Source organism: Erpetoichthys calabaricus, chromosome 13 (assembly GCF_900747795.2).
Source record: "Erpetoichthys calabaricus chromosome 13, fErpCal1.3, whole genome shotgun sequence".
Taxonomy (NCBI): domain Eukaryota; kingdom Metazoa; phylum Chordata; class Cladistia; order Polypteriformes; family Polypteridae; genus Erpetoichthys; species Erpetoichthys calabaricus.
In genome coordinates, this window is record NC_041406.2 from 51,123,865 (window position 1) to 51,151,756 (window position 27,892).

Below are 27,892 nucleotides of genomic sequence, written 5' to 3' on the forward strand. Positions count from 1 at the left end.
TATTAACGATAGTTCTATTATATTACACAAATAAATAAAGCGAATGTGTATTTATAAAAAAAATCGCAGTAGTATTTTAAACAATAGAAATGCACTTTTCGTAATTTTAGTTGGAGGATAAATAAAAAAGAAGAAACATTTACGAGAAAGATCACAGCTTCACTTAATGTAATCCTAGTAACCATAAAATGCTGGATGAGTGCGATGTGTGCTAACCTTTACTCGACCCCGACTAATTTGCGTAGTTCAAAGTGCAGTGCGTACCTGTTACCAGAAAGTGGCGCACGATGACAAGGCAAATAGAATTTGAAGCAGGGGCGCCTCTCCAGCGCGCGTTCACTTGTTCAGGCATCCACCCAGTTTTTTTCTGTTTGTGCACGAGTTTACCTCTGGAGGTCATCAAGCAGGATTTACGACTGGACAACAAAAGCACGTGATCCTTAGCCGTACCCCATATTTGGGTGCCTACGTAGGAGGGAACCAAGTACATGTCCCAGTCATTTCCATAATTCATCATAAATTGTGCAGGGGTGCTATAGACGCACAAAACGACTAAGAGCCACAAATCAAGCATTCACATACATTTTTTAAAATAATCAACAACAAATGAGCTCTTATTTTGTAAACTCGTTCTGCGGTCGCTATCCTAATGGCCCGGACTATCCGTTACATAATTATGGCGATCATAGCTCGATGAACGAGCAGTACAGGGAATCGGCGAGTATGCATTCCACCAGGTACGGCTACGGGTACAATGGGATGGATCTTAGTGTTGGTCGCTCCACATCGAGTCACTTTGGTGCTAATGATAGAGCTCCAAGCTATGCATCTAGTGCAACAACAGCATCTTCAGAAAACAGGTACAGCCAAGCCGCAGCAGCATCATCTCACTCGCCTCCACCTGACTCACTACCTTGTTCAACCGTTGCGCGCTCGCCTGCTGGCGAGGCACACCGAGCTGTAAAAAACTCAATATCTGACCCCACAAGCACTTCCTCTACTTCAAACAACAGCTGTAGCACCCTCTTAGGCAGAGAAGGTGCTGGCAAGTCTTCTGGTACTGAGGACGACTCTACGGCAAGAAGCGGACAGACAAATTCACAGATCAGCCAAAATGCAGTCGAATCATCACAGCCACAGATATATCCGTGGATGCGAAAGTTGCATATTAGTCACGGTAATACAATTACTGTTTTATTTATTTGTACCTTTGTAAAATACTACTGTGCACTTCAAATATAAGACTAATTTCACCGCATGCTCAAAGTATAACTGCACGCCAGAGTGCAATGAATTTTGAAAAATAAGTTTGACAGAGGATAGAAAGTACTGTTCAAAAATTAAAGTAAAAACGGAACTAAGGATTTTAAATTCTTGTGATTTTTAGTGCATTTTATGTAGTTAATTTTTAGATTTTTTCAGACTTTGAAATTAATTTTGTTTTTAAGCAATGTGCAGTCTTATGTGTACCTAATATACCGATTTTGTCACTTTGTTTCGAGCAATATTATAGTTATATAAATAATATATACAGTATATGCGTATGAATATATATATATATATATATAAAACATTCTATTTTTTATATAACTCATAAATATATATTTTTGTATGTGACTTTTGTGTCTTATACAGCCACTGATAGAGTTGTTTTCATGATATTTTACTTCGCACATTACTTATTCAACCAGTACGTAGTTTAGCGAGTTTTTATTGTTACATTATTTCAAACTACTTTTTATTTTCGATAAACCGTACCTTTCTCAAAATTGTTATCACAATATCAATAAAATGAATTAGTAAATAAATAAACAATCCGATTCTCTGTAACAGATAGCATGGCAGGACCGGAAGGAAAGAGAGCAAGAACTGCCTACACGCGGTATCAGACGCTGGAGCTGGAGAAAGAATTTCACTTCAATAGGTACCTGACCCGGAGACGAAGGATTGAAATTGCACATGCTCTGTGCCTCTCAGAGAGGCAAATTAAGATATGGTTCCAAAACAGAAGAATGAAATGGAAAAAAGATAATAAGCTGAAAAGTATGAGCATGGCAACTGCAGGAGGTGCATTTCGTCCTTAATTTCATAGCACTTCATAAAAAGTTCTGGCAATACAAGATGAACTATTACTCTACATTTCAGTACCACAGAGACTTTTTCAAACACATAAGAACTTAATTGAAGATTGAGAAAGAGACCGAACAAGAGAGAGACGGAGAGAGAGTATTTTTCAGATTCCAGTCTTGTAAAAATCCAAAAGCCTGTTTTTGGCCGTGACATGCTTGTATGAATAGATTTGCTTTCTGTAAAATCTTGTCTTGAGCGACTTAGAATAAGCGAAAGAGTAGATGTTTAACTTATTTACTGTTTTGAGGAAGAAAAGCAAAGCTTAACTTACTTGAAGTGACCGTAAAATCCGTTTAGTACTAATGTTCCGTGTTGCACTCTATCTTCAGAAATTGTTGTATGTTTATGTATATGTATGCTTAATGTCTGAATAGCTCCAAGCCACAAGAAAGAAACAAACATTGTTTTAAAACTACCTATTTTCTTTGTAATCAATGTTATCGTTGATTTTAATTAATGCAATACTACCTATCTTGTAATACTGTAAACGTATCGCGTTGTGAATATGTGAAAGAACTATCAGTCCAACCAAGTATGTTCTTGCTGTGCCTTTGTATGACTTTTTGCACGAACTCCAATAAGTTGCTCTTAAAAGCGCAACTTCATTGATGTATGTTTTCTTGTGTGATATTCAGTCTAGTCAATGCTTGGCTGTCGAAAAAAGTTCGTGAAACGCTTTTGTATTTTGTTTTTAAAATGGACTGGAAATAAAACTAAATAAACTTTATATATATATAAACGTTTATGTACAAAGTTAATTTTGAACAACATCGTCATCATCTGGAAGTGAATATAGGGAAAGTAGAGTTTTTAAGGAAATGATAAAAGACAAATAGTTGTTTAAGAACTGCTAAGCAATAACTTTTTGTTTATTTTAAGCAAATGTTTCTTGTGTGAAAGAGGCAAACATGTATTTTATATGTATTTTGCTTTTTCTTAAAACAGGGTTCAGTTACTGAAAATTATTTATGATAAATGTTACTTAACTCCGCGGGTGTATTTTTCAGCCTTTGTCTAACAATATTTACTTTTTATTATGTATTCTACGGCCATGTGTTGGACCTGAAAACGAAGTTCACTGCGCTATTTCTTCTTTTTGAGTAAGTCCCCTTTGTACGTTTTCTTTTCAGTAATTTTACAAACTTGATCTACATTTTCAACAGGTAGAATTGCATTAGCTTAGTCTGTACTTACCAAAAACCGGGAATGGAAAGATTCCACATCATTAAAGAGCAAGATGGCCACTGCATGTATGTACTAACTTGCTACACTGTGAGCCTCTTTTAAAGTTTAAAGCTGTAAACTTTATTAGCCTCAGTTCCGGCTATATGACATTTGGGTGCCAAATGAATAGGGTTTTGTCTATGAATTAGATCGTAAAATCATCCATAGAAGAAGCAGATAGGCTTACTGGCTATAAAAAGTCACGTGATGCCATTAAAGTAAGTTTTATGGTTTTGGGGAGTTGACATCCAACACTATATTCCACATAACATAATAGCACTGACGGAGAACTTCATTTGACTTTTTTTGCAGGCAACTAGTGTTCCTACATCACAAAAACTTCCTTTCTCACCAGACGTGGTATGAAGTCAACATACCTAAACTACATGAAAAAATGTGTCCCACGTGTTCAAGGTAAGCCTCGTCTTTTAAAAGTAAATTGCATAAAACAAGCAGACGTGTTACACCCTTTTTTTATAGTGTTCAATTCCTTAACTATCATTTCATTCACATTTGTAAGTGCAAAGTGAGTAAAATATACACGATGACCATGCTATTAAAACGTTTATTTGACACTTTTTAAACTTTCTTAAATATCACATTGACTTATTTATCTAACTTTGCAGAAAATGTGAAAGCAAAAAATGCTGTCTGACATACATTCAGAAAGTTCACTTTTAAACACTCATAGTAAAAATGATAACCAGAACGTGAAAATTCTTCTCATAGATGCTAAAGTGTTTAACACTCTACTTGTTTTCTGCATAAAGTGTGCTTTTTATTATTATTTTAATTAACGGATATAGTGTGACGTTTAATAATACTTTAGGTCGACCTTCATAAAGCTCATTAAAGACTATCTATCTATCTATCTATCTATCTATCTATCTATCTATCTATCTATCTATCTATCTATCTATCTATCTATCTATGTCTGTCTGTTGGTTAAGATTACATGTAATGTAAAAACAAATCAGTTTTTAAGAAGTTTTTGAAATTACGTGTAAATAGCGTCTAAACAGGTTTAAGAAGTTTTATTGCAATTTAAACCATATTTTTGATTCTTGACTAAGTCCATTGATTTTGAAAAGAAAAAAATATATATACATACACATGCATACATTTATATGTGTGTGCGTATGTGTAACTATATGTATAATTTAATCTTAATGACATACATGCTTACAGTCAATTATTACACAAATTTTTCTTGCCAACAAAAATTACAGGGTACATCTTGCATTGCAGTTAATGAAAGAATTACAGTATTTTACTTAACATACAAAATAATTAAAAAGAATTAAAAATTAAATCTGAATTTTTCAGAACATAAATTTCAAAGTTTCTTTACTCTTGAATATCTTTAAAAAAAAAAAATAGGCTCTTTTATCTCGGCTAATTAAATATATGTACCTGCAAAGAATACGAATGCGTGAGAGATTGCTCAGTACAGCTGAAACATAGTATACCGTGGCAAACATCATGCCACAGTATGAAAAATAGCTTCCCATGCAGTTCACTGCTAGGTCAAACAAATGTAAGGAAGATAAATCTGCACACACTCGGAGTCACCAGCAGAGCTCGCTTTAGGCCAAGTTCATAGTCAATGCGGTAGTCTAAACAATATCAGGATGAAACGTACATTGTTTCTAGAAAGGAGAGAACTCGGAGATTTTGCTAAACGCTAGGAAATAATTAAAACCAAATTTACTACTGAATATAAACACGCGGTGACAGACAGTAACAAACTAAACAACAGCATGCTTGGTTTTATTTTCCTATCTATGACATATTAATTTAATTTAAGAAAGCAGACAAGATGTTTTAAAAATATTTCTTATTTTTAAAGGCTTTCTTTAAAGACAATCATTATACATATTAAAATCTTTTATGGCGTTAAACTTGTCCTACGAAATGTTAATATTAAGCCTGGAGTCAATACGTCTTTTTCGACTCTTGTTCAAAGTCTGACTTGATTTTTATACAACGACACTGACTTTCAGAACAAAAGATTAAACAACTTTGTATCATTCAGATATCTCTCTGGACTCGAGGTGAACTCTGAATGGAGGGCGACCTCAATTACACTCCCAAGACTCCGGAGTCTTCTTTTTAAGATGATAGCATCATCAATTACATCTACTGAAAAAGGATTGTTACTAAGAAGTGTATTTCAGACACTCTCCAGGTAGAATAACCAACAATGAGGCACTTATCAAATAAAATATATAGAAAGCGAGAAAATGTAAAAAATATTAGATGAACAATTTAGAAAAGGCATCTATTAAATTATTGACTGAGTGAGAAATGATAAAGCATATGCTTTGTTAAAACTAAAATGTATGTTTCACATAAGAGTTTGTAGTTATTCGAAGCTTAAAGAAGAGGATTATATTTGGTATTTGAGAAATAGTTTAATTTTCGGTAAATGTAGATGGCAGCATCATGTTACATTCTATATCCATTTTTTGTTCTTTTCGGTATGTTGTTAAATGCTGTGGTATCCCTAGACCCACGTTTTGGGTATTATCATTTGTGGAATTATTAAATTGAAAGACAAGTTCACTACCACACTTCTGCATGATCCATTGCATAGTGAACATGCTTTATATGTCAGTGCTTTAATTATATCTTTAGCTATATCCTGGGTAACAAGACAAACGGGTTTCTTGCGTTGTATCCGGGAATCAATATATATATATATATTTACAATTATCGAGCTATTATGCTTTCATCTTTTAAGGTATTTTTTCCGTTTACGTTCAGAATATACAAAGCAACGTTTTTACCATGTAATTATTGTTTAGCCTGTGTGTGAGTGCATATATGTATATATATATATATATATACACGTATATATACGTATATATTCGTCAGATTTGAAAAGCTTTTTGCACTTTTGCAACGCCGAAGAAAAACGTTCCGTTAAACAAAAAGCATCTATGTTGTTTAATACAGAAAAAGACAGTATTAGAATATTACATAAACAGAACTACAGTTAACGGTATTCACAGCATTAATCCCCTAAAAAATGTCAGTATAAATTGTGAAAAACATTGCCAAACGCTTTCTAACTGGGACCTGCAGATAGGAATTTGCAAGATAAGTTATTCGTTTTAAAATTTTAATTCTCTCTCTCTCTCTCTCTCTCTCTATTAGTGAAAATAAGGTAGACGTTTCCCAAACTTTGAGAAATTGAAGTTACATACTTTTTATTAGAATTAGAGTAATTTGGAAACAGGTGTAGATTTAAAGGGAAAAGACGTTTTGCAGAGATATTTTACATATAATAAAGATATTAAACGTAATTTAGTATTTATAATAGATTCGATGAGAATGTTGACTTTTTTCATTTTGGATGTAAGGAAATCCATTAATTATAATAATATTAATATGACGAGTTATTAAATTTCAGACTATACATTTTATAAACTGTATTTTAGTTATAACTTCATAAACAGATTTTGACTAAAAAGAGCAGTACGATTTAGAAGTATCTTGCTATTTTTTGTTCTTTTGTTACGAATGGGGTGTTGACCAGGGCATAGCACTCGGTTATCTCCACAGAAATCCGCAGAGCTTCTTAGAAAGGATAAGTCCAAGGCCGAGGTGAACTTCAGGTCACTGCGTCTCACAAATATGAAAATGTCGTCTCCTGAATGACACGCCTTGTTATTGAACAAAGACTGTCAATGCTTAAGATTAATAAGAAACAAAATGCACAAGGTGTCATTTTTAGGTCACCTTAAACTTAGTACAGCTTTCTATTCAGGAAAACAACAATAAAAGAGGTTTCCTTCGTGTCATATATTCTTCACATTTTAGTGCAAGGCACTGTGCAATGTGTTAAACATATAAATGAAAGATTTATACTGAAAAACCACAAGACCAGTTCAAAAATCGCTACGTCGATAGGTAGGACTGATAAATTATAATTTACATATCTGAAGATTAAAGCAATAAGCTATATTAAGTTTTAAAAACCGTGATTTTCAAAATGGGTTGTCATATTTATTAACAATAAACTCAGTAAAATGGTAGCATTCATTAAGTAAAAAAACACAACATATAAAAATGTTTATAGCTATGTTTTGACACATATTACTTATGACTAAAATAAAGAAAAATATGTAATGGGCACAACCCAGAAATTTGTTTTAAATGTACCAGTTATTTTACATTTATATTTATTGCATTTTAAATATAAGTCAAATCTTTGATATCAAAAATTAACATTTTTCTGAATAATATCTCTCAGAATTATGTTAATGTGTTATATACATTAAAAAAAAAAGTATCCTTTTCGAAACTTGAAGGAAAATTCAGAAACTAACATGGTTTCCAACTCATACACACACCCAACCACTGTGCTGTACGAGTTGTAAGTTGCAAATTAATTTTTTTGGTTTGAATTATCCAAATTAACGGGTATCAACATAATTATATAATTAAAAAGTATTTTATGTTCCAATTTCAATTTCAAGCAACAATATTTAATAGTTTAATCAATTTATTTGCAAGATTGTGACTTGATCTGCAAAAATAACGATGGATAAGGTGCTACTTTCAACAATAATTTACTTGATAATAGTGAATTTTTCGGTTGTGACATACTTTATCTCAACTGTTGGCTAGTTACTAGTTACACTAAGAATCGAAAAAAATTAATAAAAAGATAAATACGCATATAAATTTAACAGAATACAAAGCAAATTACTAGTTTAAACACAATGAATCAGTTTTTGTGTTCTATAGAAAAATTCATCAATTGAGAGTGGTTTGTATATGTGAAATCGGATATTTAAACATATGTAAATTACATTGGTTATGTCGTTCTTTTTGTTAAAACGTAATCAGTGCAAATATGGGTAAACGCCTCATTCCCTATACATTTAGCTAAATTTCGGGTTCATTTATACTAAAGTCTCAGTGGATAAAAAGTAATATTGATATAGCTAAGTGGTATTAGTATTGGTTTATTGAGATGGGCTCTGACTAATGTTCGTAAATACATAGGATATGATATGTATATATATATATATATATATATATATATATATATATATATATATATATATATATATATATATATATATATATATATACATACACATTTTCTAAAATGCTGTGCAACCTTTTACACAATATTAATGCTATTATTTAACATTTTTGTAATTGTAGGCAATGTCTCAATAGACTATAAATATTACAAATTAACAGGTACAAATTTTTAAGATTATTTTATTTCATACAGAGTGATTTAAAAACATATAGGGCGCTATTACATGTTCAGAATGTCTTTAAAAAGTAGTTTATTTTTAATGAGCTTTGTCACCGGTGCAGCGCGGCTCTGCCACTCTTTCTTTTATCAAACTTATAAAAAGCGTAGTCAATGAAGTTTAAAAGTAAGTTTAGAGACATTTAGCACGAGGTTTATTTGTATAATTGTTATCTGATTTGTTCGAGAGTTGTTTGTAACATTTACCATTTTAATGACTATAAGGAGCACAAATAATTACCGCCGTATGCTTTACCTTCTCCTGTAGACCGATAACCATTGGCGCTTATGCTTACACTGTTGGCAGCTTGTTTTCTGTGATTGGTAGAGAAGGGCACGTGATTATACAACTTTGTACATTTGACAGTGAATGGGAGGGCTTTACTTGGAGCAGAAAAAAAGACAAAGAGAGAAAAATTAGTATTTTGCCTCCACAAATTAATGATCATGAGTTCGTATTTGATAAACTCCAACTATACAGAACCTAACTTCGTCGCCTGTGTGGAGTATTCTCAGAATAATCATTTGTCCAATCCATCTCCAGAATTCTATGAACGACAACGAAATTCTGGATTACATCAGCAGGAAGACCTGTACCAGCGATCAAACTACACAGAACCGAATTATAACTACAGTAACGTCCATTCCGACCATCACGAAGACTACCCGAATGGAGATGAAGAACATCCACAGAGCGTCCTCCACAACCATATAGGACAAAATCAACATTGTGAATCTTTGGCTGTCACTACGCAGTGCAGCTTGAATGAGAAATGTCCAGTTGAGCAGAAGGGTAAAGAACCTGTAGTATACCCGTGGATGAAGAAAATTCATATGAAAACGGGTAAGTTGTTTCGCTTCTCAAACTGACGGTACTGTCAATCCAAATATAGCGTTGAAAAATGCAATTAATCTTTAGTCATTTACACAACATATACAGGGTATGTCAGTTTTAAAGCCCCTCATAATTTGTACTGGCATGTGTCCGAGACATGGATATTTACTGTTAATACCACTTTCCCCTACTAATGTACTCATGCATGATCTGCTGCATCAGCAGGCGACAGGTTTTATGTAAAATAATTTCCGGTTACTTTTCTTGTGTTTAGCAAACCCTGTTTGTAATGGAGAGGATTCCAAGAGGTCTCGGACCGCCTACACAAGACAACAGGTCCTCGAGCTAGAGAAGGAATTTCACTTTAATCGTTACCTAACTCGACGTCGACGGGTTGAGATAGCTCACACACTCTGCCTGTCTGAACGACAGGTCAAGATCTGGTTTCAAAACAGAAGAATGAAGTGGAAGAAAGACCATAAACTTCCCAATACTAAGATACGCTCTGCCAGTGTATCAACAGCACACCAGCTAACAAAGGTTTCCTCAGAGAACCAGCTGTCCATTGGATCAGGACTAAATTCCTGAAGCGTGAAGAAAAACCGAAAGGAGCAGTATTTGTGTGGACCAAAAAAAAAAGGAATGTTAAAATGTGCTACCTTTTTCTTTAAAGTCTATAGCATGACTTAAATTGTTATTATTATTATTATTATTATTATTATTTAAATAACACGTTAAACAGTCTCAATTATTATTTTAAATCAGTGATTGTGAATGTTTTTAGATCATATGTGATTTTAGTGTTGCAGACGCTTGAAGTGTTTCACATTTTCTGAGTAATGTTAAAAACAAATCTATCTACCTATCTCTCTCTGTGTATATATGATTATTAGTTAACTAATTATGCCATTATTTTAGCCTAAGCAAACAGTAAGAAAAATAATGCCTATTATTTATGGTCCGAAGTATGCTGTGAATTTTCATTACTGTTACAAATCTCATATGTACTAATATATAATTTATTAAGGTCCTATATAATTTGTTGAATCCAATTAAACTTTAGATAGATAGATAGATAGATAGATAGATAGATAGATAGATAGATAGATAGATAGATAGATAGATAGATACGTCGTAAATGCATCATCATCAAACATGCTGTGCCTAAGAGTAGTATGGACATTTCTATGGTTAAATAATGTATTACACTATATTAGCTAAACTACTATCTTTATAAATTTTAATGTCGAAATTATTTTTAAAAACTCAGTATCGAGTAAAACATATCTTATGGATATGCATAAGATACTGACTTAAAAAGTGAAAATGATGGTTTCTGGCGAAAGAACATAAGAAACGTAAGGTTGTAAAATTAAATGTTTATAAAATGTTACAAGGTATTGAAAAGTATCTTATTTAACTGAATGCCATTTAAACAATTTTAAGTTTATTTTTTATTTTTGTTTTATTCTTTAAGCAGTGGATCTTAGGAAATCTCTTGGTTTATACGAATTATCGATTACTTATAATATCAAAAAGAAAGAAAAAGAAAAAAAAAAAGAAAAAATGTTCATCTGCCTGAAAGGCTGCCTTTGTCAGCAGAAGCTGAACTCAACCACTTGGGGTCAAACAGAGGACAGTTTTTCACTTCAATTAGCTCGTATTTTAGCATCAGCGACCAACAATTCAGATCCTTGACCTCTTACTCTTAATAGTGAGTACATTCTACTCACATTTGTGCAATGCTGCCGTTTCTGTGTATGAAAAAAAAAACAATAAGAGAAAAACATAAACAAAGTGACGAAAGAATGATCTGTAGTTAACACACATGCACATGTGACTAAATAAAGTGTAATATTACCTTTAAAATGTTTCTGTCTTGTTATTGTAAATCGTTTTACTTGTTATTTACACAGAAAGTGTTAATGGCACTAATAAGACTTTTAATGAAATGCAAACTGATGAAAAACTGGGTATTCCCAGTAGAGTGATTTTAAACACCCAGTCTGTGACAACATGGTATAGTTTTAAGCAATGAACTTCATAAAATGACAAAAAAATCAGATGAATATTAACTCTTAAGATGTTTTCAAAGGGAAACATTTGTTCATTGCCTTAATAAATTGCGACGTTATAGCCTAAGAATACTTCTATTTTGTATTTAAACTATTCTTTTCTTTTCTTTTGTTTTTTCTCACGGGTATTTTTTCTCATACGTCTATTACTTTTGGATTTGAAAAAATATCTTCAGATTTTTGACTGATGTTTTAACGTTCACTTTTTCTTCTTTAACGTTGTAATAGATAGATAGATAGATAGATAGATAGATAGATAGATAGATAGATAGATAGATAGATAGATAGATTCCTGTATTGAGGCAAACACCAATAAGGAAATTATGGATTGTACTTTCTAAAAAGAACATAATTTCTATGCCATCTTATTAGGTACCAAAATCTTTACATGACGTTATTTTAATACTTGCGTACACGTGTGTGTATGTTTAATTGAGCTATACATTGAAATTGTAACTTTTTTTTTGGGTCACGTGACCACCAATTATTTAGTGCAATTGATGGGGCAAGAGGAACTCCATTATACCTGTATGGAAGAGGTCCACCACGGAATCTTTTAAGCATTTTAATAAATATTATAATTAAAAAAAATACTACTAAATTTAAATATCTATTTACACGAGTAAATGAGTAATTAACGGTTAAATACATAGGGAAATTACTAACATTGTAATCTTATCTGTAAAATTTCTTTGCACAGTCACTGTCCATGTGGAATTTGTTCATTTTTTCCTTGTTTGTGTGATCTTTTCTACAGTTGTTCAAGTTTTCCCTTCGCATCAAGAAGACGTTGTGTTGCATATGTGACTTTATAATGATCCTATGTAAGTCGTGGAGGATGTGTTCTTAAGTGTCTCTTGCAATAGACTAATGTTCCGTCCAGTGCAAGTTCTTGCCCTCTTATTTATGCTGAGATAAACTTTACGCCCATGAGACAGCGTTCAAAAATTAGTTTGCTTCAAAGTACAGCTCTGATAATGATTATTATAATTACGCTGAACATAATTATGATGAAGGTGGTGATGAAAAGATACTGAGAGAAGCAGTGACAGCACTGCTGTCTCCCAGCCTCACGAACGTGGAATAGAATCCAACCATTATTATTGTCTGTATGGAAATTATACTCTCCCCTGGTCCGGTTTTTCTAATAACGTCCTGGTTCACATTCAAATACTAAAAATGTATATTCTAGTTTAAACGGCGTTGTCCCTGTGCAAATATGTGCTGAGAATGCCTTGTGATAGATTACTTTTTCCTGTTAAAATGTTTTTTTAAGAATATCTTAATATGAACTGACATCCAATGTATTGTTGACTCTTGCCTAAAACACCTGTTGCGAGTGTTTAGTTATATATGCATTAAGATTTCATTTTCTCCTTCCAGTTCTTCCCATCAAAAATCTTGTCATTCAAAGAGTTGAGGCAGCAGAGACAGTTGAAGAATCAAAGTTTGGAAAACAGCAGCAGATAATTTAAGAAAAAGTAACTTACGTTTAGCAATGCTTTGATACAGATCCTTTTTACACAAACCATCATAGATAGATAGATAGATAGATAGATAGATAGATAGATAGATAGATAGATAGATAGATAGATAGATAGATAGATAGATAGATATTGAGTGTGTGTGCTTATTAAAGATTCAAAGGCTAATAGTATTTAGTGTATATGATATAAAAAGTTGGTTATCATGTATATAACACAGTTTAATGCCCCACTGACTATATTATCAAAGTTTATTTTATTGATGTTTTCATTTACTTTCTTCCATACCTAAATAAATAAAAGTACCCATAGATTCCAATGTCAATGATAAAAATGACAAATCAGCCAACAGTAATAAAAAATGTAGACTTTATTTATATGTTTCAGAAAAATTTATTTGAATGTGTTAGGTATTCCTTCAAAAACAGTACTCTGGCTCAGTAAAATTTTAAAGCAAGAACACATGGAGTCTGGCTAGCTATATACTGTAGATAGATCACAGGATATAAAGTGTTACTGGCCTAATTTGACCCATGTCAGACGTCAGACATCTGTGACATTTTTGATTGCATTAGGAGTGACTATGTTATAGTAAACTTTGGCAGTAAGATAGAAGTTAGTTAGCTTTAAATGTCCAATTGATTATTTTCAAAGTGTGTATTGTGCCTAATATATCTTTTTCACATTTTGTTGTCATATGACAACTTCCTAACATGTACAGCTGTTTTTGCTTCTTTTAATTAGTGCGAAGCAACAACCTTTGCACAAATTGTCTCTTGAGGAAGTTTAAATAAGTCAGTAAGTACAGTTTACAGTTTTCATGTATAGCCCAGTAATAATTTTCACAACATAAAGAATATATTCCTTTGCAATCCGTTTCCTGGAATTACACTTCTTTGAATCCAATGGGTTTTGGTCTCAAGTTCTGGAAAGAAAAGAATAAAAAATAACTTTAATAAGTGCTATTGCTGCCATGCTTTGAATTACAGTTTCCTAAAGAGAAACAACATTAAGTAATAATAAAAGTACTGGTGCTACCATAAGATAAATATTACTTATATCATCATCAGAATTATTAAATCTAATCTAACATTACCTTATTCTATTTACTGGATGTTAAACAAAATTGAGAATAAAACCACTTTTGATTACATAGATAGATAGATAGATAGATAGATAGATAGATAGATAGATAGATAGATAGATAGATAGATAGATAGATAGATAGATAGATAGATAGATAGATAGATAGACTATAAAAAATAAAGGTGCCATAGTGGTCCTTCACAGTGATGGTACAGGGTTCCCAAAAAAGAACTATCCACGTGAAGGTTCCAAAGAGAACTTTTATTTATTTATATCAGGCTCCAGATGATAAGAGAGCTGCAAAATCCCAATGAGTTTCCGATTTGAAAAGGATTGTTGTTGTATAAAGCAATGCAGGCTGTTTAGGTTTACTTAATCTGTTACTAGCCTATAGTATACAATAAATATTTCTGTTTTATCCACATGTTATGAACATTTCTAAAGCCCAAAGAACTAATATCATATGTATAGAATCCTTCCCAAAATTAAATGGCTCTTTGTTTAAGTAGTGGTTCTAAGAGGAACCACACAACCCAGTAAAGTGCAATTAAGTATCATTTTTAAGAGTAATAATAATAATAATAGTAATAATAAGATGCATTTAACATCTCTACTCTTCCAAGTTAAGGAATGACTTATGGCTCAGATCTCACATGAAAAAACAAAAGAAGCTTTTGTAGAAATTACACTAGATAGCAGTCTTGCAATTTTATATTTTGGTAAGCAATCTGGAAAAAGAAGAACAACTGTTTTTTAATCAGAAGTTCAATAACATCATTACTTCTGTTAAAAATACAGTATAACATTATTATAGAATATATGGACTATATACGGTAGTGAAGATCTGTAAAAAATAAAGCTAATTCCCAATATATAATACTAACACTATTCATGGCATTATTTTAGTAAATATTTAACTTAATTTTTACTCTTCTAAAAGAATTTTCCAAATCTGAATTAAGTCTATATGCTTCCCTTGGTTTCAGCAAACATCCATCTTCTAGTTGCTTTTCTGTAAGTCTTCTTTTTAGTCCATTAATCTATCTATCTATCTATCTATCTATCTATCTATCTATCTATCTATCTATCTATCTATCTATCTATCTATCTATCTATCTATCTATCTATCTATCTATCTATCTATCTATCTATCTATCTATCTATCTATCTATCTATCTATCTATCTATCTACAATGAAGTTTGCCCTGCATCATAATGCAAATTACTAATGCATGTGCCCTTACAGAAAAGGAAAAGAGAACAGAATTCACTACATGGACAAAAGTTTTACAAAGTTTAACAAATATACTTTCTCATACTAAGCAATTCCATTGTCATGTAAAAATAACAAATGAGAAACAATATATAATAAGACAATAAAACTTTTTGTAAAGAAGAATTTGCTTTTCATCATCATTTTATAACAAATGGGCCTGTTACAGGAATATGGCTGTATTTCCCACACTTGGGCCTGCAATAGGAGTATAGTCATATTCCCTACACCACACTTCAAGCATTTTTTTTGTTCTTCCACCTCTCTCTCTCTCTCTCTCTCTCTCTCTCTCTCTCTCTCTCTCTCTCTCTCTCTCTCTCTCTCTCTTTCTCTCTGTCTCTCTCCTTTTCAGTTTCTCTCACACCTTTATGCACATACCCAAGCGCCAGGTTCACATTATTTAATGTTATACATTTAATCAATAAAAAGTTTCCAAGCTTCATACAATACAGTGCAGTACAGTAATGGCCAGATTAACAATGTGTTTCCATATAAACTACTGTAATTTTCAATTACTAGATTCAGGTGTGGGTGCCTGGAACATAATGAAAAAGACCCTCTATCATTAGAAACCCATAATTGCAAGCCGCGAGCCTATAGGAAATGCGTAAGAGCAGGTTGAGCTGGAGGGTCCCCAAAGACATAAAAAAAATCCCTGATTTACTACATTTCAGACAAGCACATTCTTCACAGACTTACACCGACATAAAGGATAGCCATTGAGGACTCTGTTTTGCGTTTTGGCAGGTAATTAAAGACGTTTTATTTTATTTGAGTGGTTTGGTACTGTTTGAGTCTAGAGCACGCCTTAATTCAATAGCGGTTTGAAGAGGCAAGTATAGTGCAGTATAGTAAGGAACCTACCGTTAGGGGTTTCCTCGTCGGAAAATATATTACATTTAAGACTATGTTACAAATATGCACAGAATAAAACTCAGATTTAATGTCAAATAAACAAACAAGTAACTATAAACATGAGATGCATGCTTATATTACGTATGAAGGTATAGAACATCCAGCTTACCTTCAAACCTTCAAATTTCTCGGATGTGGCTGTATTAAAAGAAGGACTGGTGGGATTTCTTATATAGGTTTTGCATTAAAAAGGCTAAAGGCTTTTGTTCCAACACTTTGAAAGACGTAAAACATTAAGCTGATATGAATAGTTCCTTTAATGATTCACAAATTCAAATAAAAGGATTTAAGTTGACGTATGACCACGTGAGCGCATAATACAACGCATTATTGTGGCATTTGGAGCGGACACCAGAGCGACAAAGGCTGTTCTTTATGAGTCAGGATTTCATATACTTTAATCAAGGCGGGATCGTTTCTGGATGAATTTACTTATTTATTTTAATTTAATTTTATTTTTTTTCTCCTGGACTAACGGATGGATATTTTAGTTAAACCGGAGACTGAATTAGAGTATGATTTAAAGGAAAATGGATTTAATATTTTAAGGTATTTCCTTTGATTTTTCGCTTTTGATGTTAGTTATTGGTCATAGAAACAAATTGTAGTGCATAATGGTTGTGTGGTGTTTACAGTTTGCAAAATTAAGTTAACTGCAATTTCATGCATGTTTTATAAGTGATTTTGAAAATGCATAAATCAGGTAAAATATTAATCGAACTTAATTATATATGTAATCCAGTTAACTCAAAATAACATTGCATTCTTATATAAAAACAAAACAACACAAATGCGAGTTCCAAATTGTGTTATTAATAAGCACTTTTTTTCAAGATAATTATACAATCGACAGCTGTTTTAAGACATATTCATTACCTTCGTTTTCGTTTATTACAGGACGGATGGCATGTTTTCAATTCCTTATTATTTTGACATTTTAGATATGAAGTATAAGAACCAAAGTCGGAAATCGGCAGCAAAGTATTAGCATCAATATCTATCTATCTATCTATCTATCTATCTATCTATCTATCTATCTATCTATCTATCTATCTATCTATCTATCTATACACTTAAATGTTTTATTCAAAATTCCTAGAAATATTTTACAAGTTCATAGTATATTGTTTAGTAATTCGTTCTGGACAATGGCTTTGACCAGGTTTCTCGTAAACACAGTAATTCTCTCTATCCAGAATAATGAGAGAAGTTTTATCGGAAAATATCCTTACTGTGTCTGGAACGAAAATTATATAAAATTGCATCTCAGAGTGAGTCCAGCTTTGAAAGGGTCATAATGCTGAGATTTGATTTATGTTCTTGTAAGTGCAGGGGACAGCCGTCGCGGCTTACAACGAATGTTTTGGATCGGCTTTCATTTCTAAATATGTCATGCGCTCTATTAAGACTCGTTACTATAATACTCATTATTATTTTTATCATTATTATTAGTGCTAACAGTTCTGTTTTAAATAGCATATGACTACTTGATAAAGGGCACTAGTTTAAGTGTAAGATCAAATCAGATTTCCTTATTTAATCATCAACTTACATATATTGATCGAAAGAGACAAATTTTTGGATATTAAAGTGTAATTAGTTTTAATGAACTGTACACAATATGTTAGGATTACTCACATTTTTAACAAATGAGTTTTTAATGATTTTTTTTCGTCCGAGTTATATTCAAACAATGGATTCTCCCTTTTATTCTGCATAAGGTAATCAAATAAAGTAATACAATATATTCTGTTACACCCATTTAAAATTTAACAGATATCTGCATTATTCAATTACTAGCCAATTGTAGAAAAACTGTTATTATTATTATTATCATTATTATTATTACTCGTTTTTCTCAAAATGAAACGATTTTTGCTATAAAATAATATTTGCATGAGTGACTTGCAATTACACTACAGATCGTTGCAACATATATATTTTTTAACATTCATTTCAATTATAAAGCGACGAACGTCAAAGTTTCTTGATTACATTATACTTACATATATATCGCCGTGTTTCTCAAATAAGCCCACTATTATGAAGAAATTGGCTCCTTTACTTCAAAATATCTGATAGATAAGTATTGCCGTTGTACTAATTTTTTGTTTAGTATCTTTAACTTTAGCTTTTACATTCTAATGCTGTGATTTGTCAATTACAAATTCTTTTAAATCGGGACATATAGTTAATATTGCTCGATGAAAGTCAGAAAGGATGATTTTGGGGAATTTTTTTTTTCATTTCAATATGGATTTTCTGATCCTCTTTGTTATAATCCACTGTCGATCTACCCAAATTTGCAAGATAGGGATGCTGTTAAAATAGTGCTGCGGTTCAGAGCTTTATAAGATTAAACAATGGATACAACCGAATCAGCAGTTTTTAAAGAGCGAAGGAGTCTGGATGTTTTCTTTTTCAGTCACATTCATCCTCAAAGTAAAACGCGTACTAATACATTTTTACTCCCATCTTTCCACCTACGCTGTCCGGTGTTCCCTCTTTCTTGCAAGTTACCAAAAGGGGAGAACTTGGTTTTGTTTTCCTGGTTACAATACACATCAAAGAAGTCAATTAATTTCGCGCAGACACAAATGCCACATGAGAATATGTAGCCCGATATCAGTTTTGCTTATGTGTATGTTGGACGCTCATTTCATATAGTACTCGTTTTCACGTGTCCTACCAATAGTGAAATAATTATCGGCAAGTATTTCAGAAAATAACAATAATTATATCACATTGAGTAAACAAAGGCTTTTCTGGTGAAATGTGTACTACCTTGCTGACTACATGTTTTGAGTGTGCAGACAATACTTTCGCTAAAACGTAGCAATGTACAGTTAGAAATAATAATATCAATGTTTTTAATCAAAAGGAAGTGTTCAATATTGTATTAACATGGTTGGAGGTCACCATTAACTAAATATATCTGTATTTCTTTCTTGCCTTCTTGAAAAAGTGCGACCTCACCGAATGAACCTCGTGTCCAAAGTAGAGGTTCATTAGCATAATTTTTCTTGTCTACAGTGACGCTGTTTCGGGGGAGTTCACACAGTGCCTGTACAAGACTTCTTGAGTGAGACTGTCTTTTAAACAGAAGCTGTATGTTTAATATTCATACGATACATACCCATTTGTTTGCCATTAGATAAGTGCGGACCTGAGGGCTGATAGCTCTTATCTCTCTGACCAGGGCGCACCACCATAAACTCGTGGCTGCCGGTCCAAAGCGAAGGAGATATTATTTCGACTCCTTTTCCAGATCTACTACCATCTTGTCTTCCTCTGTTGTCGATGACTTCAGCTAGCGAACGCACTATCTGTTGCTGCCCTTCGGTAAAGTTTTTCGGAACTCCTGATTTATCGATTTTGCTGCTGAATGAGAAAATATTATGTCGTGTTCTGCATTTGTCGTCAGAGGCTAAGGTAAGCAGGCCAGAAATAGGCTATCAGTTGTAAATGGCGGAGTTTATGTCCCAGTGATTTATGACCATATGACTTAAATCTCGGTTCAAGAAGAGTTCACAAGCTAGAGGCTTCTTTCAAACACAGAATGATACCCGAAGGCTTTTCTCGTCGCTCGGTTGAAGTTTTATTCGGTTTTTCAAAAAAACAAAACAAAACCAAAAAAAGAGAGACGTATGAAAGTTTAGTTTCATTAAAATGATATGAAGAAATTTTAAATCTTTTCATTTTAGCATTTTTAATATAGCCGAAAAATGTATTAATATAAATAAAGCGCACCGTAACTTGAAAAATATAAAATGTAAGCATTTGATTTACGTTACGACTCAAGGGACTTCCTTGGCAATTATTATCGTGGAATTATGATACATGATTTCCATATTAATTTCATTTATTAAAAAACCTTTGTTCGTCTTGTATTAAAGTGCAGATCCTTATTTTTCTGTATTATCGTTAGAAAAAAGTCTAACCATCGTCGTTTTGCACTTGTTTTTTGTAAAATATTTCACCTTCAGTTTTAGCCAATGTTTGCCATTAATATTATTCTTCGAAATCTAAATGAAATTACACTGCAAGAAATCTATCTATCTATCTATCTATCTATCTATCTATCTATCTATCTATCTATCTATCTATCTATCTATCTATCTATCTATGCATCTGAAAAACGCTCGGTACTTTAAAGTACATAAACGTAAGCGTTTTAACGCTAAATTTTACAGATTCACTAATTCGTTCAATTTAAATTAAACTAAACCAGTTTAGTATTATTTGCTTTTTAGAATTTTAACTATAAAATATTGCCAATTGTATTTATAATGTTTAAAGAAATATATTATTTATAAATAAATGCATTCTACTGATAACCTTCAGTGCAATTGTGGAATATTTCTCCTCGCCTATATTAATATAAACTGAAATGTGAAAGACATGGAAGCTATAGTGGATATTTCAGAAATATAATTCTTTATCTAATTAATATCTATTAAAGCTTCATTATTTTGAATTTAAATAAAATTTGTCTTATTTGCTTGCTCAGTAAACATTAAGGACAACTAGGCCCATTCGCCAAATGGAGTTTCCCCTTTGCTTTCCTGGGGCCGATGACCCCTATACATCAAATCTGAGCAATTTTAAAGACAGATACCATTATTGCTAAAGGTTGGAAGAAAAGTTCAAACTGTGGTCATGGAGATGAAGACTGTTTTTCTTTCTTTCTTTCTTTCTTTCTTTCTTTCTTTCTTTCTTTCTTTCTTTCTTTCTTTCTTTCTGCATGACAGGAGGTTTACGGTGTATCTATTTTAAACATACTGTATATATTCAAAGTTTAATTTGTTAGTCTGATATGTTTGCATTAATTTACTCTGCATTAAAATAACATTTACTTGCATTTCTTTCAATTTCAGTATTTCAGACAATTTGTTTACTTTGAAAATTTGGACATTAAAGATTGTGTAATTAGTATGCCACTAAATATATAATAGATATAAAAGGATGTGTTAAAATATGTTCTTCCATCCATTCATTCATCTATCTATCCATTAACCATCTATGCACCCATCCAACCATTGTCTTATAAAAGTTTTTCTCTATGAAGTATTCAGATATCTTAGATAGTTCACATACTTTCTGGCAGGTTCTTTTATGCTCATTATTTCCTGATGATTATGGATTTAAAATATCTCACACATACACACTTGTTTCAACCAGTATCCAAAATATTGACATTTCTGTGAGATTTTATTTTTTTTATTCAAAAATATACTGATATGCTTCAATTAAAAAGACTGGAATTTTTTATAATGCTCATTTTAAAGTAGACATAGATTATATCTAAGTAATTCTGTATTAAGGTGCACATCGCTCTTTACTGCTTCTCATGTCAGTTGCCTATTCAAAAGTAAGATGGATCTGTCTGTTGCCTTATAACAGTCTGGTTGTTTTAACCCTAGGTCTGTTCCAGGTAGCCATTGGTGGAGAGGAGTCACGTGACAGAGGGGTGCCAATGTTATTCCATAAGGGTGTCAAGACCCTGTCAGTTTATGAAATAAATATTGGGAAACAACGAAATGCAAAAGGCGACCTACTACGACAGTTCTGCAATTTATGGTGGCTACCCATATCACAGTGCAAAAGGTTTCAGTTACAATGTTAATCAGCAGCAATATCCCCCATCATCCCACGTGGAAAGTGACTACCATCGACCTGCCTGCTCTCTCCAGTCATCTGCTGTCAATGTACCTCTTCACAAATCTAATGAAATTACAGAAAGTTGCTTGCAAACCAATACCACTCAACAAAAGCAGCCTACAATTGTACCTGATAATCAGACGCAGGCACAACCTTTGTCACGAGGCACAGTTGCCCCACCATCACCCTCTATATCACCGCCTGAAAACACCAGCAGCAGCTCAAATCATTCCTGTACAAACAGTAACCCACCACATTCATCACCCAGCCCTGCAACAACCAAACAGATCTATCCGTGGATGAAAGAGTCAAGGCAAAATTCCAAACCGAAAAATGGTGGCCCTAGCTCAGGTACTCTGATTATTCTATCTATCTATCTATCTATCTATCTATCTATCTATCTATCTATCTATCTATCTATCTATCTATCTATCTATCTATCTATCTTCTATCTATCTATCTATCTATCTATCTTTTATCTATCTATCTATCTATCTATTATCTATCTATCTATCTTTGTTTGTATTATATATTTTTATATGTATATTTATTTTTGTAGTGAATGACAAAAGAAAAAGTACAATGTTTCTGTGAACTAATGACAATTAATTTGAAAATGCATGACATGTTGTTAGCCAGCCCTTTAATATAATGGCACTTGGTTCCTAGCTTTAGTTTGATGTGGTTATTTTAACTTCCACAACCATGTTTTGAAAGTGGGAAATCAATCAATAAATCATAATTAAATAGTATGACTGATATTAAACAAAACCATATTAAATATTACATTTATGAGCAATTTTATTTCATTAATATTAAATGTAAGGTTTTAATATTCTCCCTGTTTGAACATGTATTGTTTCTATGCCTTTAGTGTTTTTTCCCACATTACAATGAAGTACATGTTACTCTAGGATAACTGATGAGTTGATGCTGCCAAGTGTGAGTGAGCATGAAGGTGTGTTGGAGTCTGCCCTGCAAAGTGCTGGTAACTTATTCAGGGATGGTTTGTGCCAGGCCCCTGTGGATTTGTCATAAAGTATACATATATATGTGGGTATGTCTGTGTACTGACTCACAGCTCTAGGAGAAGGAGAAATTATTTAAATTCTAGCTAAGTTACTGTTGAGGTGTTATTAGAATGTTCCACCCAAGTCTCTATGAATATTTCTCTTACTGTAATACTGCACTTTTTCTTCTATACATCCCAAAGCATTATTGGTCAATTTGACTGATTAATGAAAATTTACATAAAAGCTTTGAATTTGGGTTTTTATAAGAATGCATTGTGATAAGGACTACCCCCTGTACAGGGCTAGTTTTTGCCTAAAAACCACATATAATATATATAGTAAAAGTCTGACATTAAATAATATTTATGTCTGGCCTGTCTCAACACTTTAAAACAATGTACAGTACATTAAACTATGTTTTATCATTTTGCATATGAATATGCCATTCTAATGATAATATTTCAAACTTGTCAGTAACGTCATTAATGGATCTGTTTTCAGGATTCATTTATTCCATAAATGATGCCAGAGAGCTAGAGCCCTTTGTGGCTGTTTTGGGGGCATGGCATGTTGATTAAGACAGAAGTTGATTTCAGAGCACACTTTTTGAAATATTCACCAAATAATATGATAAAGTCTTCAGTCAACCTTTCATACATGCTTTTGGTAGGTGACAAGAACCATGAGTAGATGGATTAAAACATACAGAGAACATGCACACTCCACAGAAACATGGAGGACACCAATATTAGAACCCTAGTTCATACATCTGTCATGAAGCAGTACTTATGATATATTTAAAGCAAAGGCGTGTGTTGTTACCCTTTTTTATTATAATGATATGTAGAATAATGATATATGATAGTATTTTAAAATATGTATCCAGCAATGTGTAGTGGAGTAGATAACTGCATTTTTTCCATTTTTGACTGATGAAAAACATTAGAATATATTTCATTCAAAAAATGTAAACATAAAAGAGAACTGTATATAGTTGAGCCAATTGTTATTTGGAAAAATGCTATTTGAAACAAGGAAACCAAAGTAAAAGTTATATTATGTATCAGTGGTTCTCAAACTCAGCCCTCGACCAACTTCTGCTTTTAATTGGTCTCTTAGACTAGTTAAGCTAGCTGTTATTTTCCCATTTGTTTTGGGTCAATGTAGGTAATAAAAGAATTAACGTTTATAAAATGTAGACTGTACCAAGCATTTATATATGTAACATGTGGATAATTTAGTGTAATGTAGCATTTTTTAGCCTGGTGTTTAAGAATTTCACCACTGCTATGAATTTAAATTTTACACTTCAAATCGTTCTGGTTATTTATTTATTATTATGTTGGTAGGCCTGATGATGACAGAGTTGTAACCTTTCAGCATTCAGTGTCGTTTGCCTTGATATCTTCACTGCCCATTAATTGTAGTAATTAGGATACAATTAAAGAAGATCACTTAACAAAGACAAATAATATGAAAACCACAATAGAGAGTTGAACATTTAAAGCAATAAAAAAAAAAAAATTCCTAAATGTCTTCTAAATGCAAAGAAATGCAGAGTAAGAGAAAAGGATAGACAAGCTAATAATTTGAAATTAATTAGAGGAAAAAATGACATACTGGTTGTGAAGCTGGTTGGAACTAAAACCTGCAGTAGCATTGAGTTCCTAGGACTAAGTTTGAGAATCAGCTGTTATAAATGAATAGTTGTAGCTGAAAGAAGGAGATAAGCAAGCACAATTGTGTAACATGTTTTAATTTTCTGATTTATTTAGTGTTTGTATCTTTCTGTTATGCAGCTGAAAGTTGTGCCGATGAAAAGAGTCCTACTGGATCTGCTGCCTCTAAAAGAGCCCGGACTGCTTATACAAGCGCACAGCTGGTGGAACTTGAAAAGGAGTTTCACTTTAACCGTTACCTTTGCCGTCCAAGGAGAGTAGAAATGGCAAACCTTCTAAACCTCACAGAAAGACAGATCAAAATTTGGTTTCAGAACCGCAGAATGAAATATAAAAAGGATCAAAAAGGAAAAGGAATGATGTCTTCGCCTGGAGGTCAGTCTCCAAGAAGTCCTGTGGCTCCTGGCGCTGCAGGAGGATACCTTAACTCTATGCACTCATTAGTAAACAGTGTTTCTTACGAGCCCCAGTCTCCAACGTCTTACAACAAACCTCATCAAAATTCATACGGAATGAGTACGTCATATCCTGCTCCTTTAAGCGGCTCTCTTAACTGTCCACCTTCCCAAAAGAGATACAGTGGAACAGGATCCGTGACGCCGGAGTATGAGACCCATTCACTGCAAGGCAATGGTAATTACGGGACTGCTCATTTACAGACTAGTCCAGTGTATGGCAGCTATATAGATTCAATTGCCAATTCGGGCCCTTCCATTTTTGGTTTAACGCACCTCCCTCACCCATCTTCTGCCAACATGGACTACAATGGCGCAGGCAGCATGGCCAGTAACCATCAGCATGGACCTTGCGAGCCACACCCTACATATACAGACCTTAGCGCTCATCATCCGTCTCAGGGAAGAATTCAGGAAGCACCTAAGTTGACGCATTTGTAACGGGCTGGAGATGCACTCTTCTTCATTTTATTACCTCCAGCTACTATGGTTGCATTTTGCCTTTTTCTCTTCGTAGTCAATTCGCATTTATAGTTTGTGAGATACTGTAGCCATATCTGCTTGAATTTCTCGATAGCGTTTTAGTGCTCTAATTTTCATAAACTTCAGCCTGAGAATTGTCTCTGTCTCGAAGAGAACCTCGGCTTTGTATTTTATCTTCTATTGTTTTTTATTGAAACAGGGTATCAGAGGATATTTTCTAAATAACTCAATGTGAACCCAATTCTCATTAGATTTTTTTGTATTGAGAGAATGGTGGTGGTTATTATGAAGCTTCAGAAAAAGGGGTTGTTTTGACTACAGAAGTCAGAGGCTTTTGAGAAGGGTCATAAAAATCACTTCAATGTTAAAATGATGGACATCTAATTTTATTTATTTTTTTCTTGCAAAACAGACTATGCTAAATGTCTAACGTATTATTTATCCCTTCCTGCTCATATTTATTAAGTCAAATGGTACGAATGATTTTTGGAAAGTCAAAATGGGTCAGACTTGGACAACACAACTTCACACAGAAATGCTGAAAATGTTTTATTAGTGTTGAACAAAAATAATGCAATAAGATCAAAGAAGTTACATTGATAAATAATTTATACTTGGACAATGTTGGAACATTTTAAACATTTTTATAATTGTTTATTGTTATGCATTCCATGCTGCTCCGGTTTTCAGAAATAAATATATATCTATATATGATTAACATGCATATGTTTTACTCTTCACGAGCTCCATTCTGTAGCTACACTATGGTTCAGTATATACAGTACACACCTTACTTACAAGCAATCACGGTCGTGGTCTGTATCTAAATGGAAATACAACACGTTAATCTGTATTCAGAAAGAAGGCAGTAACAGCAAGTATTTTACAAACAATGTTGCCCTTGTATTGAAATTGAACATTTTGGCTAAAATAAGACATATAATCAAAAAAGGCAAAGTTAAAATTAAATATTACAATGAAACACTGATATTTGCTTTCAGTTAAATATTCGAAAACAGGCAAATAATGATTCGTAGCTATATTAACACATCATTTTGAACTAGACAAAAGGACGCATATTACTAAATAATAAATATAAAACTACAATTGAAGCAAAACATAACACACACACACACACACAGGAAAAAAATGATTCCACCGCATTCGGCTCTATCTTCCACCTTCAAAGCTCCCCTTAAAAATAAAGTAAAGTCAATTAAAAATCAAGGTCACATACATATATTCTTAAAGACATTGACTTTAAAATGAAGTCTTGCAATTTACATGCTTAACGAACATGACGAAACGGCTTTAGTAAAATTTGCAATCGATTAAAACATTTTGCAAACATATTAGAGACATGAGCGGGCCGGATGGGGAAAAATAGTTTATTTAAAAGCCAATCTTCTTTTTTTTTTGTTAATCAGAATTATACAATGAGTTAAAAATTTTCAAATAAAATCGACTATGCGAGTTATAGTTTTCTTCTTAATGTTTTTTTTACTACTAATCAATTGCATAAATCACATGTTCTTTGAAAGTGTGCCTAGCTAAGTACACTCCAAATAATACTTTATTCATTATGTTGGTTTGTGTAACATCATATTACAATAACAGTTTTAAAAAACGCACAATACCTATTATATTTTAATGATATCAGTTTCAACAATTAGTTTAAATGAAAACACACTGTAATAAAAATTATTACGACGCAAAAGCTCTGGAATAAGTTCAGGGTTAAAAATAATGTAGAACATGTAATATAATATAATATAATATAATATAATATAATATAATATAATATAATGCTACGTGTTTTTAATGCATACTTTATGCAAAAAAGCAAATATTAACCAGGAAACTGTTGTTAATATGCATACATATTGATACTGCTTTTGATAAAGACATTTTTCTAATAATGTAAAAAATTCGGCCTACCTTTGTCGTGAGCAAAACATGAATCCTTATTATTTTAATTTAGACCGACAGAAAACTTGATCTGGTAAAAGCTTACATTTTTTCTGTTTAAAATAAAACAGTTTGAAGGTGATAACAATGATACGCTTTCAGGAGATATCTCGAGCAGTCCCTCTAAGTGACATATGGTTGGCAGAGAACAATCAATGCAATTGATGCAGCAAGATATATTTTGTGCCTCGGCTATATTCGTTTTAATAAAACCTCAACAGACACTATAAGCTTATTTTCTGGTAACAACTGGTTTGGTTACACATTTAAACTAAAGTGCAAGCGTAGCCTTTTATTCGCTTAAAAATGCGTAGGACTGAAAGGTATCTCAGA

The 27,892-nt window shown here is 32.7% G+C and overlaps 4 protein-coding genes across 6 annotated transcripts in view; all 4 read left to right on the forward strand.

Moving 5' to 3' along the window:
- Nucleotides 1-36: 36 nt before the first annotated feature.
- hoxa5a (homeobox A5a) lies at nt 37-2,869 on the forward strand. The gene is made up of 2 exons (XM_028818241.2): nt 37-1,177; nt 1,834-2,869. The coding sequence occupies exons 1-2, from the start codon at nt 607-609 to the stop codon at nt 2,082-2,084; spliced, it is 822 nt and encodes a 273-aa protein (XP_028674074.1). The 5' UTR covers nt 37-606; the 3' UTR covers nt 2,085-2,869.
- Nucleotides 2,870-2,999: 130 nt separating this feature from the next.
- Nucleotides 3,000-26,305, forward strand: hoxa3a (homeobox A3a). 3 transcript variants are annotated; one of them, XM_028818235.2, is made up of 4 exons: nt 3,000-3,230; nt 3,667-3,768; nt 21,724-22,312; nt 24,774-26,305. In XM_028818235.2, exons 3-4 carry the CDS (start codon nt 21,841-21,843, stop codon nt 25,547-25,549), a joined length of 1,248 nt encoding a protein of 415 aa, XP_028674068.1. In that variant the 5' UTR covers nt 3,000-3,230; nt 3,667-3,768; nt 21,724-21,840; the 3' UTR covers nt 25,550-26,305. The 3 variants fall into 3 exon arrangements, with proteins under 3 accessions (XP_028674068.1, XP_028674070.1, XP_028674069.1); XM_028818237.2 differs by lacking the exons at nt 3,000-3,230; nt 3,667-3,768 and adding an exon at nt 12,345-12,366; XM_028818236.2 differs by lacking the exons at nt 3,000-3,230; nt 3,667-3,768 and adding an exon at nt 19,599-19,732.
- Nucleotides 8,587-11,336, forward strand: hoxa4a (homeobox A4a). The gene is made up of 2 exons (XM_028818243.2): nt 8,587-9,476; nt 9,742-11,336. The coding sequence occupies exons 1-2, from the start codon at nt 9,074-9,076 to the stop codon at nt 10,053-10,055; spliced, it is 717 nt and encodes a 238-aa protein (XP_028674076.1). The 5' UTR covers nt 8,587-9,073; the 3' UTR covers nt 10,056-11,336.
- Nucleotides 26,306-27,455: 1,150 nt separating the features above from the next.
- The window catches only part of hoxa2b (homeobox A2b), a 4,359-nt gene continuing 3,922 nt past the window's right edge, over nt 27,456-27,892 (forward strand). Inside the window, exon 1 of the mRNA XM_028818245.2 lies at nt 27,456-27,892. This exon is cut by the window's right edge and continues 2,245 nt beyond it. The gene's annotated coding sequence lies outside the window, so the exon portion shown is untranslated.